The sequence below is a fragment of the Dromiciops gliroides genome, chromosome 1 (genome assembly GCF_019393635.1).
Source record: "Dromiciops gliroides isolate mDroGli1 chromosome 1, mDroGli1.pri, whole genome shotgun sequence".
Lineage (NCBI taxonomy): Eukaryota > Metazoa > Chordata > Mammalia > Microbiotheria > Microbiotheriidae > Dromiciops > Dromiciops gliroides.
The window spans coordinates 672,641,365-672,656,417 of NC_057861.1; the positions used below are offsets into that span (position 1 = coordinate 672,641,365).

General features: G+C 53.5%; 1 protein-coding gene across 1 annotated transcript in view; it reads right to left on the reverse strand.

Moving 5' to 3' along the window:
- Nucleotides 1–11,409, reverse strand: part of COL7A1 (collagen type VII alpha 1 chain) — a 57,952-nt gene extending 46,543 nt beyond the window's left edge. The window contains exons 1-18 of the mRNA XM_043977187.1: nt 11,324–11,409; nt 10,416–10,498; nt 9,542–9,722; nt 9,175–9,334; nt 7,294–7,387; nt 7,032–7,193; nt 3,931–4,094; nt 3,721–3,850; nt 3,340–3,456; nt 3,043–3,189; nt 2,777–2,893; nt 2,310–2,459; nt 2,037–2,171; nt 1,594–1,740; nt 1,243–1,368; nt 876–1,019; nt 588–707; nt 30–173 (exon numbers count right to left, since the gene is read on the reverse strand). Of these exons, the coding sequence (XP_043833122.1) occupies nt 30–173; nt 588–707; nt 876–1,019; nt 1,243–1,368; nt 1,594–1,740; nt 2,037–2,171; nt 2,310–2,459; nt 2,777–2,893; nt 3,043–3,189; nt 3,340–3,456; nt 3,721–3,850; nt 3,931–4,094; nt 7,032–7,193; nt 7,294–7,387; nt 9,175–9,334; nt 9,542–9,722; nt 10,416–10,498; nt 11,324–11,337 (2,335 nt within the window). The 5' untranslated portion in view covers nt 11,338–11,409. The remainder of the gene's footprint in view (nt 1–29; nt 174–587; nt 708–875; nt 1,020–1,242; nt 1,369–1,593; nt 1,741–2,036; nt 2,172–2,309; nt 2,460–2,776; nt 2,894–3,042; nt 3,190–3,339; nt 3,457–3,720; nt 3,851–3,930; nt 4,095–7,031; nt 7,194–7,293; nt 7,388–9,174; nt 9,335–9,541; nt 9,723–10,415; nt 10,499–11,323) is intronic.
- Between the last annotated feature and the right edge of the window lie 3,644 nt (nt 11,410–15,053).

Below are 15,053 nucleotides of genomic sequence, written 5' to 3' on the forward strand. Positions count from 1 at the left end.
GTCAGTTTGGGATATAAGCAAATACTTACCAGTCCTCACAGCCACAGAAGCAGCTGCCCCTTCCAAGCTGCCCACCAAGGCTGTGACTCTCACTGTGTAGTCTGTGTTTGGCTCCAGCCCATCCAGTTTGGCTGTTGAAGCTTCCCCAGGGACTAGCTGGGATTGTTCTGGCCCTGGGAGACCAACAGCACATTCCATGACTGCTAGCTGGACAGTGACCCTCCGACCCTTACTATCCAGTGACCCCTCTCCATAAAGAACGATTCCCCCAGGGCAGCTAGGTGGCACAGTGAATAGAGCACCGGCCCTGGAATCAGGAGGACCTGAGTTCAAATCTGGCCTCAGACACTTGATACTTACTAGCTGTGTGACCTTGAGCAAGTCACTTAACCCCAAATGCCTCACCAAAAAACAAGACAAAACAAAAAAAAGAACAATTCTCCCCTCTCCAACCTTAATCAGACATCAAGGGGGCAGGACAGGGATCTCCATACTGTCTGGATAACTCCCATTATAGTAACCCTGATGGACACTCAGTGGTCCACAAATAGAAGGTCCAACAGTCCCTGCCCTAACCAAGCCTCCACCTCTGCCTGAGTGCCAAGAGATCCTGTAGCTAGTGGCTCCTGGGACGCCCGTCCAGGTGATCCTGACGGATGAGCTCCCGGTATGAGTCACACGAAGACCAGACACGGCTCCTGGAGAGTCTGGGGGAGACAATAGGGTGGACTGGGGAGTCTGGGGGAAGGCATTAGTGGTAGTTGAAAAGAGGAGGCTGGGGAAGCCCAGCAAGGGTTTTGAGTGGGAGGGAACCACTGGGGCACTTGGGGGAGGTGAGGAGGGACAGTTCAGGAAGAGAGGGGTCAGTGTCTTACCTGTGAGGATGGTGAGGACTGAGGGGGGACCCTGGTCAGCACCCCGTAGGGCAGACACTGAAATTTGATAAGTGGCCCCTGGCCGCAGTCCCCCAATGTCAAAGGATGTGGTGTCTGCTGGCAGGGTCCGGGAAGACTCCTGGCCTGGATCCAGAGGGAGAATCCAATTGGAGGGCCCGTTCCTGGTGTTCTGACCAAACCCCACCCCCACCCCCATGCCCACCATGGCCCCCTAAAAATGTCCAGGCTCTTTTACCACCCAAATCAAGACCCTCCCTCTCCCTGCCCCACCCACCTCAGACTGAGCCAATGCCCTCCCAGCCTGCCCTGCCCATGTGCCCCCTCATCCCACCCCCTCCCAACTTACCATCTCTCAGCCGCCAGCTCAACCGGTAACCGCTAGCTCCAGGCACCGTGCCCCAGGACACCTGGACCCGGCCTGGCTCTGACGCTACCACTCGAAGTCTGGGGACCCTGGGCACAGGCTCAGGGTCTGTATGAGCAAGGAAACGGCTGACCTGAGACCCTCCCTCACACTTCAATCTACCCCTCCCCACCTGTCACTGCTTCACATATTTGCCCACTTCCTGGTTGTAGCCAAACCCCCTCCCCCCAAGCCTATAAGGTTAACAGAGCCCTTCTCCCCCCACCAGGGGTACAGCTGCCCCAGGAGTCCGAGCACCCCTGGAGGGCACACATCCACACATCCCAGGCTCACCAAGCCGAATAGTGAGGATGCCAGGTGTGCCTTCTCGGTTTCCGGCCAGGGCTGACACACGCACTACATAGCTCACACCAGGCTGGACTCTGTCCAGCTCAAAGCTTGTCTGCTCAGCAGGAAGCCTCTGGGTCTTCTCAGAGCCATCTAAAGGACCAGAGGAAGTAAGGCATAGATACAGGGACGAGGGGACAGAGACAAAGGAATGGGGACAGAGACCCTCACTGGACAGAAATATGGACACAAGGACAAAGAACAAACAAGGGCCTACAGGCTTCATTCTGGATACCTGGGAACAGAGTGGGTGGGGTCATTCTGGGACGGCTTCCTAGAGGGAGAGGGCCAGTGGGAAGAAGGCTGGACTCGAAGGGAGACCACTGGCTGAGGAGAGAGTGAGCATCCAACTGTAGTCCCCGAGGTGGAGAAACATGTCCCCTGCTCACCTTGTGTATTGCGCACCACAAAACGATAGCCAGAGGCACCGGGCACAGAGCTCCAGACCACTCTGACCAGTCGCCTGGATGGTGACGTTTCAGCTACTCGTAAATCAGACACTGGGCCGGGGGCCGGTTCCAGCACTGGGTGGGAGTGGAGAAGTCTTTTGAAATCCAGAGCCCTTCCCACTGGACCCCTCCTGACTGCACCCTTACCCTGGGCCCACCCGGGGCCTCTCCCTGTAACTATCCGAGACCTTGCCCAGTGCCCACCAAGCTCACCAGTTTGAGAGATGGTGGCAGGCGTAGCAACTTCACGGCCCTCATACAGGGTGTAGAGTGTGATCCGGTACTCGGTGCCCGGCTGCAGCCCCTGAAGCTGGTAACTGGTCACATCCGAGGCCAGCACCACCGTCTGTGTTGGCTCTGAGCCTGGCAGGGTAGGTTCAAAGGCCTGAACACTTGAGCCAACCCCTGCTCATGAGCCCATGACAGGGACCCACTGCTGCAAATCTCCCCTTTGGGTTAGGAGCTCCCTTAAGACAGGGGACATGTCTCTTCCCCAGATCAGGGGCTCCTTGAAGATAATGGCTGGTCCCTGAGCCCCCTCAGAGAGAGTCCCCATAGGCAAGGACTGTGTCTCTCCTTCATACTCAGGACCAATCAAAACACACTGTGGGAAGGATGGGGGTCAGATGGGGTGAATGGAATGGTTATGTCCAGGCCCAGACCGCCCCCACTCTTCTTACCGCTCACTCGTCTCCACTCCAGCCTGTAGCGCTGGGCCTCAGGGATGTGAGTCCAGAATACATGGATGGATGTGGGGCCCAAGATGACCGTCTGTAAGCTCTGAACAATGCCCACTTCTGGCCAAGGACACAAGAGAGCTCAGCACCTCAGTGAACATCAGACCTCCCAACAAAAGTCTAGGTCCCCTCTCCCCTCAAAGGCTCCCTGGCCTAGCCAAGAGTAGATCCCCTGAACCCTGACCATAGACAGCTCTTCCCAACCTCACCCGTTCGGGCTGTCAGTGATGCAGAGGGCCCTGGTGTCCTGCCATGGATAGGGGTCACAGTCACCACGTATTCTGTGTCTGGGATCAGGCCCTTTAGAAGGGCAGAAGTTTGGCCCCGGCCAATGTCCAGCTGCTGGGAGGACCCACCTGGGGGAAGTATGGATATGTTCAAAGCAAGAAACCAAGGATAACAGAGAGTGAGGCTGAGACAGGTAACCATGGGGGAAGAAGATATTCATAGCACAGTATGGCAGGGATTCCCCAGTTTCCCCGATTCTTCCCCCGCCCCCATCTTACTCTCTAAACTCCTCCAGGTCACTCGATAACCACTGGCTCCAGCCACATCCCGCCAGGCCACGAGGAGAGTGTGGGCTGTGGCATTCTGGATGGAGATCATGGGCCCCTCCAGTGCAGCTGTGAGGGGAAGGTGGTAAAGGCAGGAGATCAGGGGGAGGCCACTCACAGGTCGGACTTGTGGGGGTGAGATCAGAAGCTAAGCAGCCCAACAGGAGCCCCCAGGGTGGCAGTGGGGGGGATCAGTGAGAGTATAGGAGTCCTGGGTGTGGCATGCTATGGGAATAAGGAGGAATATAGGAGTCAGTCATAGGTTCAGACTGAGGGAGGGGTTAGGAAGCCTCAGGAGACCCTCATGGGGAATCAATAAGAGGTATCACTCACAGGTCTGGGCAGTCCCACTGACAGCCTCCCCAACACTGTTGGCATACTGGGCAACCACTGTCACCAGGTACTTGGTCTGTGGCCGCAAACCTTGCAGCCGGACATGCGTCTCCCCTGCAGGCACAGTCACCTGCCCCAGGGGACACAGGACTCAGTGTTGGTTGTTCCTCTGCCTCTGGGCCCCCCTGGCTACTCCTCTTTGCTCCTCACCTCCTGCCGCTGGTCAGGCACAGGATGTCCTAGCCCAATGAGAGGGACATACTGCACCTTGTAGCTGACCACAGGACCACTAGCTGCTGTCCATTCAGCCAAGAGGGAGTCACTGCTTGCCTGTGATAGCACCAGATCTCGGGGACCAGAGGGGAGACCCTCTGCTGCAGGGAGACAAGGGATACCATCCGTGAGGACTACAGCAGACTACCCCCCTCCCCCCATTCCCCAGAGTGACTGGTAGGCATGCCCAAAGGTCAGTATCAAGGAGTAGGATGCCATGCAAACTCAGGAGAAAATGGTGGCTGCCACAGGTATGGGGGAAAGAGAGCTGGGCCTCAAGGGGTTATCAACCTGTGACCTTGACTCTGACACTTCTCTGTGACCTTGGGCAAGTCCCTAGCAGAGCTTCCATTGCCTCATCTGCAGAATGAGGAGACTGGATGATCGCCAAGGTCTAGCTCAGCTCTACATCCCCAAGTATCAGATTTGGGATTTGAACCCAGTTGTCCTAACTCCAGGTAAAGTGTTGTTTCTCATTATGCCACCCTTCCTCTCCTGGTTCAAGGCAGAAGTGCCACTCCTTGGAGTCAGGGGGAAAAGTTGTTCAGAGATTGCCTGTGGACAGAGCTCTGGGGTCCCACTAGCTATGCATGTGCATGACTCCGCAGTCCTCTCAAGTCACCATCCTCCATCTCCACTTCACGCTCCTAGGAAGAGTTATCAACTCGGCTTCCACCCTTTCTCAGCCATCTTTCTATCATTGTCAGTCACCCTCCCCTTCTTAATGCTCTGTCCTATTGGCTCCTGTGACACTCCTCTCTTGGAGGTCTTTTCCTATTTGCTTGACCCCTCTTCGGTTTCCTTCACTGCTTCTTCATCCTCTTCTCAACCATAAATGTCTGTCCTGTGGTGCCCGCTGCTATTCTCTATTCTCTTTCTCTCTCTCTCTCTCTCTCTCTCTCTCTCTCTCTCTCTCTCTCTCTCTCTCTCTCTCTCCCTCTCCCTCTCCCTCTCCCTCTCCCTCTCCCTCTCCCTCTCCCTCTCCCTCTCTCTCTTTCTCTTGCAGGACAATGAAGGTTAAGTGACTTGCCCAGGGTCACACAGCTGGTAAGTGTCAAGTGTCTGAGGCTGGACCTGGAACTCAGGTCCTCTTGAATCCAGGGTCAGTGCTTTAACCACTGCACCACCTAGCTGCCCCACCATTGTCTCTTGTGATTTCGTCTCCTTCTATGGGGTCAATCATCATCATACATACATACATATGACTCTCAAATATCCAGCTCCAATCTCTTTCCTGAATCAATCGATCAACAAGGACTGACAGCTATGTGTCAGGACCCTGCATTAGGCACTGGGACACGATCAAAAATGAAATAATCCCTGACTCCAAGGTGCTGACATTCCATGAGGGAGATGACATGAATAAGCACATAAGCCAGAGGGTGCTTTTTCGGGGGTGTGGGAGGGAGGGCACAAGCAGCTCAGGGAGTCGGCAAAGGCTCCAGGAGAAGGTATTTGATGATGAGCATTTGGAAAGAAACACGGGATTCTAAGAGGCAGAGGGAGGAGCACGTGTCAGCCCCAGAGGACTTCAGAGGAAGGGAGAAGGTGAGGACCAGTGAGAAAGCCAGAATGGCGGGACCAGAGGTTGAGCCATGGGGAAGGTCAATTGGGGCGAGTTTATGAAGGGCGGGACAGCCTCAGAGGCCTCCCGCCTCTGCCTTCTCCCCTCCCCTGCCTCCAATCCATCCTGCCCACGCTGCCTGATAATCTTCTGGCCGCAGAGATCTGAACATGTCACTTCTCTGCACAGAAATCTCCAGTGGCTCCAATTCCTCCTCCCCCTGCATTTGGAACCTTGCACAAGCTGATGCTCCTTGCCCTTTCTAACCTTACCTCCTATTACTGCCTCCATACACCATTTCCCAGAAAGACTGGACTGTTCACCACCCCTCATACACATCCTACCCGCGTGCCTGCGCCAAGGCTGTCCCTACGCCTGGAACACCCTTTGTTCCTTCTTCACCCCTTGAAATCTTTGTGTTTGTAGTTTAGTTGTTTCAGTCGTGTCTAATTCTCTGTGACCCCGTTTGGGTCACATTTTCTTGGCAAAGATCCTGAAGTGGTTTGCCATTTCCTTCTCCAGCTCATTTTACAGATGATGAAACTGAGGTGAACAGGGTGAAGTGACTTGTCCAGGCTCACACAGCTAGTAGGTGTCTGAAGCCAGATTTGAACTCAGGAAGATGAGTCTTCCTGACTCCAGGGCCGGCACTCTACCCACTCTGCCACCTCATTGTCCTTGAAATCTTAATTTTTCATTTAAGCGCCTTCGACCTAGAACTGGAAGGGATCTTAGAGACCTTTCAATCCAACCCTCTCATTTTACAAGAGAAGACTGAGGCCTGAGAGGCGATTTTCCCCAGGGTCCCATGGAGAGTTAAGTACCAGAGTTGATATTAGTCCAAATCAAATGAGGAAACAGGCCCAGAAGGGGGAAGGGTCCCCAAGGTGTGATGGAAAAGAATGGCGGATTTGAGGCACCTGGGCTCTAACTCCACCTCTGTGACTCAGCCACCTGTGTGACCTTGGCCAAGTCATTGTTCTCTGAGACTCTGTTTCCTCATCTGTAAAAGGACCAGAGGCCCTCAAAGGTCCCTTCCAGACTTAACTCTACGATCCTCAGAAAGACATACCAGTTCCCAGCCCTGAGAGGCAGGCACTGCAAACATCGTTCTTTTATAAGTGGATTTGCAAGTATGGGACAGAGTATTCTTTACTGTAGCTCTTCATGTTTGCAGATTCTCTCCCTACGAACCTTCAGCTTCCATCCCATCTCAACTTTGCACCTCCCCTGAGACTGAGTGAGCCCAGGGCTCTGCTCACCCTAGGCACTGAAGACGTTCAATTGGAAGAACAAGCCATGAAGCCTGGGGCCCTTCCAGATTCTCACACCAAGGCTCTCTCCATTTGAGTTAAGTGCAGGCTGTGTTTGGGGGCAGTGAGAAGAGGGTAATCCTGATGGTGGGGAGGAGAGGACCCCCGGGTGATTAAGGGAGCCCCTGGAGCATGGGGAGATCCTGGATGGGGGCACTCACGGGGCACAATCTGGGGGGTGCCCCCCGTGGTGGTGCAGACGCGACGGGACACGAGGGGCAGCAGGGTGCTGAGGATGCTAAAGTCATTGACGAAGTAGAAGAAGACATCCGGTGGCTCCGAGGCTGCCCTGCGAAGTTCTCCCTGGTCAGCATTCTTGATCCCTGGGCAGGGGAAGGTACAGGGCATCCAGAGGGAGAATTTCACTTCAGCTGCCCTATCCCCCTCCCTCTGCGCCCCCAGGGCCCCCATGGGCCTACTCACCCACTGCAAACACCTTCACCCCCTGTCCCTTCAGCCTCTGAGCTGCGGCATCCACCTGGTCTTGAGATTTCCCATCAGTGATGAGGATGCAGACCTAGTGAGGCAGGCAGGATCAGGGTTGGGGGTGGAGTCAGCCAGCTTCACAGGTAGGCAGGGTAAGGGGTGAAGGGTCAGTATATAGAGGCTAATGAGACCAGGGCTGGGTGGGGTCAGTCAGGGTCAAGGATTGGAGGAGGCCAGAGTCAGAGGTTGGGAAAATCAACTGATCAATGAGCATTTATTAAGCACCTACTATGTGCCAGGCACTGGGCTAGGCATGAGGTATTCAAAGACCAAAATGAAACAGTACTTGCCCTCAGAGAGCTTACGTTCTACTGAAGCAATAAACCAATAGTAAACATTTGCAAGGACGCACTAGCGTTTAGAGAGGCCAGGAAAGGTTGAAGAGAGAAGGTGACATGAGCTGAGGTTTAAAAGAAACCAGGCAGGGGGCATCCCAGGGCTGACTAGCCGGCAAGGGCACTAGGACGAGGGGTAGAGTTCGGTAAATAAGGAATGCAAGGAAACCACTTTGGCCAGACAAGAGAGTGACTGGGTAGGAGTGGAGGTGGGAAAGGTAGGTTGGGGCCAGACTCTGAAGGATTTTGGATGCTCAAGGGAGGAATTCATATTGGATCCTAGAAATGATAGAGGGCCTCAGGAGTTCATTGAGGAGGAGCATGTGATTTAGGAAAATCATGCTGGCATCTGTGCAGAGGATAGGTGAGAAGCAGGGAGACTAGTCAGGAGGCCTTTGTAATAATCTGGGAGAGAACGGGATGAGGGCCTGTACTGGGGTAGTGGCTACGGGAGCACTGTGACAAGGGATGTCGCAGGGTCAGAACTGACTAGGCTTGCCAACTGACTAGTTATGTGGGATGAGAGAGAGTGAGGGCTTCATGGTGACCCTGAGGCCTGGGACTTGAGTGACTGGAACAACGGTGACAGAAATAGTGAAACTGAGAAGAGCAGTGGGTTCGGGGGAGAGCAACGAGTTCTGTTTCTGGTACCTTTGGTATTTCCGCTTGGGAATATCTAATAGGTATTTGGTGATGTGGGACTGAAGCTCAAGAGAGAAATTGAGGCTGGATATATGGATCTGGAATCTACATCAATATCTACTGATTGATATTATTGATAGATGATAGATAGATGGATGCTAGGTAGGTAGGTAGATCGATAGATCGATAGATAGATATAGATAGGTAGATAGGTAGATAGATTGATCTATCATCTGTGTAGAGATGGTAACTAATCTTGTGAAAGCTGCCACAGTCACCAAGTGAGAGAATGTAGAGAGGGAAGAGGGCCTAGGAGTGAGCCTTGGGATAGACCACAGGTAGGGACATGATGTGGATAATGATCCTGCAAAGGAAATGGAGAAGTTGCCAGGTCGGAGGGAGAATCAAGAGAAAGCAGTGTCACAAAAACCCAGAGAGAAGAGAATGTTCATTCAGGAGGAAAGGGTGACCAAGTGCTAAATGTTACAGCAAGGCCAATGAGGAGGAGGCTTGAAAAAAATCCATCAGACTAGTCAGTTAAGGAACTGATGGTAATTTTGGAGAGAGCAGTTTCAGTCAAGTGATGAGGTCAGAAGCCAGGCTGTCAAGATAGCGCCAGGCAGGTTCAAGAGGGTCAACCTACATCAAGAGGTGAGACTCCCTTGGTAAGAGAGGGGGAAGGTAGGACTATGGACATCAAATACCAGGTTGTAATGTATGGGGAAGAAGTATGGGTCAAGGGCCAGGACAAGGTCAGGTTTGGGAGGATGGGAGGAATTCAATTCTAAAAGGAGAGAACAGGGATTGGAAGTAAAAAATTGGGGACTAGGGTAGGGCTCACCTTGGGGACACCAGGCCTGGCAAGCCGAGACAGAAAGATATGGTCTGCGACGTGTCGGAATCCAGCCCCAGTGCGAGTGTTTCCTCCCTTGTAGGAGAGCTCCCGCACTGCTTGGATCACATCATTACCAGAACCGTAGGTATCCAGGCCAAACTCAGTCCTTTGGGGCAGAGGGAAAGAAGGAGGCATTGAGGAAGGGGAGCTTCCATGAGTCTCTGAATGCTGCCTATCAGTTTGGGGTCTTAATATCTGGGAGTTCCTAAGAGTGTCAGATAGGTCTTGGAGAGTCTTAGGAGCCCTAGGAGATCTTGGGGGAACACTGAGTTTCTGGGGAATCTATGAGGGTCCTAAGTGGTCCGGCCCTCACCGTGGATCATCACTGTACTGCACCACACTGAAGCGGACACCAGAAGGCCCTATGACCTCAGTGAAAGGAAGCACCAGCCCCTCCATGAAGGCCCGGACTTCTCGAAAGTTGTTTCGACCAATGGAGGAGGATCCATCCAGCAGGAAGACGATGTCAGCGGCATAGAGGTTGGTGCAGGTCACTAGGGGTAGGGACATAAGCTCATAGGACTCAGGGGGTACCAATCAGTGGCTTCAGGAACACATGGGATGTGGGGAAGTAGGACAGAGAAGACGACTGGGGCCAGAGGATGTGGAGTACACAGGACATGAAAGAGCATAGAGAAACCTAAGGGGACCCGGGACCCAGGACCCAGGAATGTGGGACAGGGAGGATTTGGATCAGCGGAGCCATGGATCATGGAGGACACACGTGTCATAGGTCTTAATGGACACATAGAGGAACAGAGGTCACAGAACTTTGAAAGACAGGCATCGCAGTGGGCACAGGACACCGGGAAGAACAAAACAGGGGGGACACGGGTCCTAGCTAAGGAGATCCTTGGAGATACTCTTTCATTGGTGTCAGTCCCCCACCCCACCCCCAACTACCGGTACTCTGCCCCAATCCCATCCCATTGGAGGTCTCTCCCAGAGGGGACACGGATTCATCTACAAAATGAGGATATAAAAATATATACACACATATATCCTCATTTTGGAACAGAATAAGAGGGACCTGGGGCTAGGGCTGGGGCGGGGCTGGGCTGGATCCCTCACCTCCTCCCTGGCTTGTGGGGAAGGCAGAGTTTGAGGAGCCTCAAGTTCAAGAAAGGTTGAAGGGAATTTAGGTCGGAGTGGGGCTTGGGGACCCAAGTCTGGGATTCCGTCCATACCTCGACCTCTCTCTCCCTGGCCTTTTACTGGCTCGAACAGGACTCCTAAGACCTGGAGAGTGAGCAGGAGCCACAGCCTCATCCTGGGGAGGCAATATTGGAGCGGAGGGGTCAGGGGGCTTTCTAACAGACCCTCACCTCACCGGGAGAGAAACACTTCCTGTCTTGACCTTCAGTTTCTGCCTCTATGAAATGAGGGGATTGAACCAGATCGCCCCTAGAATCTCTTCCAGCTCCGATGTTCTTCCCAGCAGCCCCTGTCCCCGCCACATCTGGTTTGTGTCTGACGTGGGAGGGGAGGGAAGAGGGGGACAGGTAACGGCATGGGCCATCCCTCCCCTCAGATCCATAGTTAAAGGTTTGGGAGAGGGCTTCACGCCCCAGAAAAGCTAGCTAGCATCAAGGGGAAGAGGCGGGGAGGATGTGGACTGGACCTCGGGCCGCCCACTCATCCCAGACCGCAAAGTTAGGGGGGTTTCTTAAGGAGGGGGAGGAGGTTGGGAAGAGTCGGAGCATTCTTGGGAGGCTGGGGGTGCCAGGAGGAGCAGAAGAAGCAATAAGGAGGTGGGGGTAGGCTTCTGGGGGTTTCTCTCTGGCTGAGGAAGAAGGGGATTTCTAGGAGGGGGAGGTCTCTTCGAAATTTCTCAGTGAGACACATCTCTCAGGGGGCTTCTCTGAAAGGGTCTCTCTCTTTCTGTGGGGAAGTTTCCTGGGGTCTCTCCCTGGGAGTTCTCTCCAGGAGGATCATTGAAGGGGCGGCGGGGAAGGGGGGGGGGTCTCGGGAGTGAGGAGGCTAAGCAGCCCGAACTCTCTGCAGTCAAGTTCCGGGCGGCCGCCCGGGGAGTACAGAGAGGGAAACTGAGGTCCACTTTCTCCTCCACACCCACCCCCCGAGTCTGGGCTGTTACCTGGAGCTGTTCATCTGTCCAGGGCTCGGCAGGACCAGCTCCGTCCTGCGGCTGCCCCCGCCGCCCGTCTCTGCTGGAGAAAAGTCCCCGAGAACCCCACTGGGCGAGGGCGGGGGCGGGGAGAAGCGGGGCGGACCCAGGCAGGCCGGCCCCCCGCCCAACACCGCCCCGCTCCTTCCCTCGGACAAATCCCGTCCTAGCCACCGCCCGGGGAGGGAGCTGGGTCTCCCACTTCTCCACACCCCTTCCCGCCCCGGGCCGGCCTGGGCAGGGGAAGGAGGTCTGTCAGTGTCCCGAAAAGTGGGGCCCGAGGCTCTCCTCCCCAGACCGTAGAGATCACGCCCCCTCCCCTCCCCCTCCCCCACCGGGTCAGAAACTTGCTGCTCCGCAGCCAGAGATGAAGATCAAGAATGCTGCGCCTACCTGCGCTCCCCCCACCTCACCGCCCCATCCCCAAACTCTCCCTGCTGCGGACTCCAGCCCTGGTGCAATGAAGAGACGTGGAAGGGGGCTGGGGGGAGAGAGGAGGGTCAGAGGGCCTGGGTTCGAATCCTAGCTCCGAAATTTATTACCTGTGTGCTCTTAGGTGTAGCGAGTCTCACCTCTGGAAATGCAGTTTCCTTCCCAACAAAATGAGGGGGTTAGCCTAAGAGAGACTAAATTTAGTCTCTTCCAGATGCTAGGCTCCCTCCCTGTCGCAGAGATTAATATCCTGTTCAAGCATTTCAAGTCCCACCATCTCCAAGAAGCTTCCCTTGATTTTATTCTCATCCCCCTAAACCTCCCCCAGCCCAGGAACCTCTCCCTCCTCTGAGATCTTACACCTTCTCACCCTCACCTCCAATGAAGCAAAACCTTCCTGATGTCTGGCCCACTGATTGGGCAATGCCCCTTCCCCCAGAAACAGACCTCAGGGTCCCTGACTATGAAATGACTGAATGAGAAAACTAGACCTGTTCCTATCTCCTTTTCAGTCCAGCTGATCAGGAGGCTTGGGATCAAAAGACCTGGGTTCTAATTCTGACCCTAACCCTTATTAGCTAGGTTGCTTCACCTGATCATCAGTTTCCCTATCTGTAAAATGGAAAAATCACTTTATAGAAATGTCAGGCGGGAATGGAGGAGGAAGAGAAGTTGGAAGACAATTTTTTTAAATTGATGTTAAAATTTGTTTTTACATATATTTTGGAAAATAAAATTCTATTCAATAAAAATAAAGAAATGTCGGGGGCAGCTAGGTGGTGTAGTGGATAGAGCACTGGCCCTGGAGTCAGGAGGACCTGAGTTCAAATCTGACCTCGGACACTTGACATGGACTAGCTGTATGACTCTGGGCAAGTCACTTAACCCCAATTGCCTCACACACACACACAAAGCAAAAAAGGAATGTCAGGTATTATTGTTAACATTGTTCCTATTGTGACAGGGCATAGGGGAAGAGTAAATAATTGGAAGTTATGCAATGGCATAGTGGAGAATGACAGATTTCAGATCCGAGGACCTGTGTTCAAATCCCAGCTCTGCCCTCACTACTCACTTAACCTCTCTGGGCCTAGACGCCTCCACCGTAAATAAGGAGGTTGGACAAGATGGCCTCCAAACACCCTTTCCCTCTAAGACCTGTGGTCTTAGGGAAGGGCATGGGAAGGGGACCTTGGCTGCAACTGTTCAATGGCAGATGGACTGGGGGGCAGGTAGTTGTCCCAAAGACAGCCGGGCAGTTGGATCCTGTGGGATGCTTTCAGGAGGAAGGCTACAGCTGGAGGTGACTCACATCCAGTGCCCTCCTCCCCCTAGTCACAAAGAAACAACCGCAGACAAGGCCTAGGGGCAGGGAACCTTTTCCCTTCTCAGACACAGGAAGGGGGGTGGGGTAAGCCTTTGGGGGAGAGAGAAGGGAGGGAGGATTCCTAGCTAGAGCTTCAGTCCAATGATAAACTGTCTACATCCATTCTCTAGCAGTGAAGACTGAGGCTCTAGGCAAGCCAGAGCCTCTGACTCACCTTAGGAGCTGGCATTGATGGAGGTTAGGGGCAGAGTCTAGAAATCACCCTGGACACCTGGCAATCCTGCAGCCCCACCCTTCCCTGACAGACCTATGGCTATCTGCCCATCCTCAGATGGATAGAGAGAAGGGGAAAGTCAATGGCAGAACTGCACCAGGGATCCTCATGCTCAAGGCCCCCATGGAAGACAAGGCTCTCAGGAGCCAACTTCTCATGGGAAGGAAATGTATGAACAAAGCTGCATAAGTGAGTGTACACGTGCCCACACACATCAGCCATGTGCGTGCCAGTCCCCATCCCTTGGTTCCCTTCAGTCCTTTCCAGACAGGATGCCATCCAGCTGTGCCTATAGAGGAGGCAGGGGGACGAAGGAGGGAATCACCCTTCCCAGATGTAAAGGCGATGGACCACCCACAGGGACAGCTCACTGCAAAGGAATCTATCTACCCAGAAACAGCCCCTGTGGGGGTGGTGGCCCATATGGAGGGACGTCAGTGCAGGGAGCCCCAGACTACCCTTCAAAAGGCCTGATTCAAATCAAGTCAGTCCCAATCTCCCGGTCAGCCATAGGCTCATCTCTGTATCCTTCCGTGTCTCTACACAGAAGAGATTTTTTAGAAGGGATTCCACCTCTTCTCATTACCCTTTTTTTTTTTCACATATATCAGAACCGGGGGGGTCCTTGGAACATAGCCCATAAGTCAGAGCTGGGAGGAACCTTAGAATCGAGGTGGCAAGGGAAGTGGGAGGTCATCCAATCTAAACCCTTTCCTTTCATAAAGGGGAAAACTGAGATGGAGAGGAAGAGTCACGTGCCCAAGGTTATTCAGCCAACAGCCTGGATCACAAATCCCACTTCACACTTTTAACTGGTTGTCTGACCTTGGGTTAATTGCTTATCCTCCTGCTTGTTTCCTTGTCTATAGAAAATGGGAATATTAAGAGCACCACCTCACAGAATTGTCATGAAGACATAATAAGGGGATGTTTGTAAAGCACTTTGCAAAACTTAGCTATAATACATACATATATATATGTATATATAAACACGTATGTGCTGTTGATTATTATGATTCAGAGCAGAACTGGGACTAGGACCGAGGTATCCTGTTTCATAGCCTTTAGGCTCTTTCCACTCCATTATATATCGCGCCCTTCCCATCTATAGCTCTGGCCCCAAGATGTTAAATCTCTCCCCAGCCCTGATGTCTCACTAAGCTCTAGTCAAGGCTTCTCCAATTGCCTACTGGGTATCTTCTAGATGATCTACCAGCACCAATAACTGAACCAGTTTATTTACTATACATCTCTACTTCCAGGAAACCTGTCCACGGTGCCAACCATCCATCCAGGCTTGAAACCCCCAGATCTCTGCCTCCTCCCCTGCTGGTCTCAGGCATTGGATTACTTCCCTGGTCCCATTGGTTCTATCTAACCCAGGTTACATGAGTTACAGGGAGCAGATTCAAACCCAGGTTCTCTGACTCCAAATTCCTACACTCTTTTTCCACTACACAATACTGCCCTTCCCAGACCAGGGGAAGGAGTGGTGGGATACTCATGCCAAGGGAAGCTGCTTCTGTCTGGCAAAGGGCCTGCTCCAAGCCTGCTGGAGCAGGGGGAAAGGGTATTGGAGGGCTGGCCTCAGCTCCCCCACAATCCACAGTTTCTGGGGGACAGAGTTTGGGCTGGGGAAGCCACTGGAGCCTTCACTGCCAGGGAGC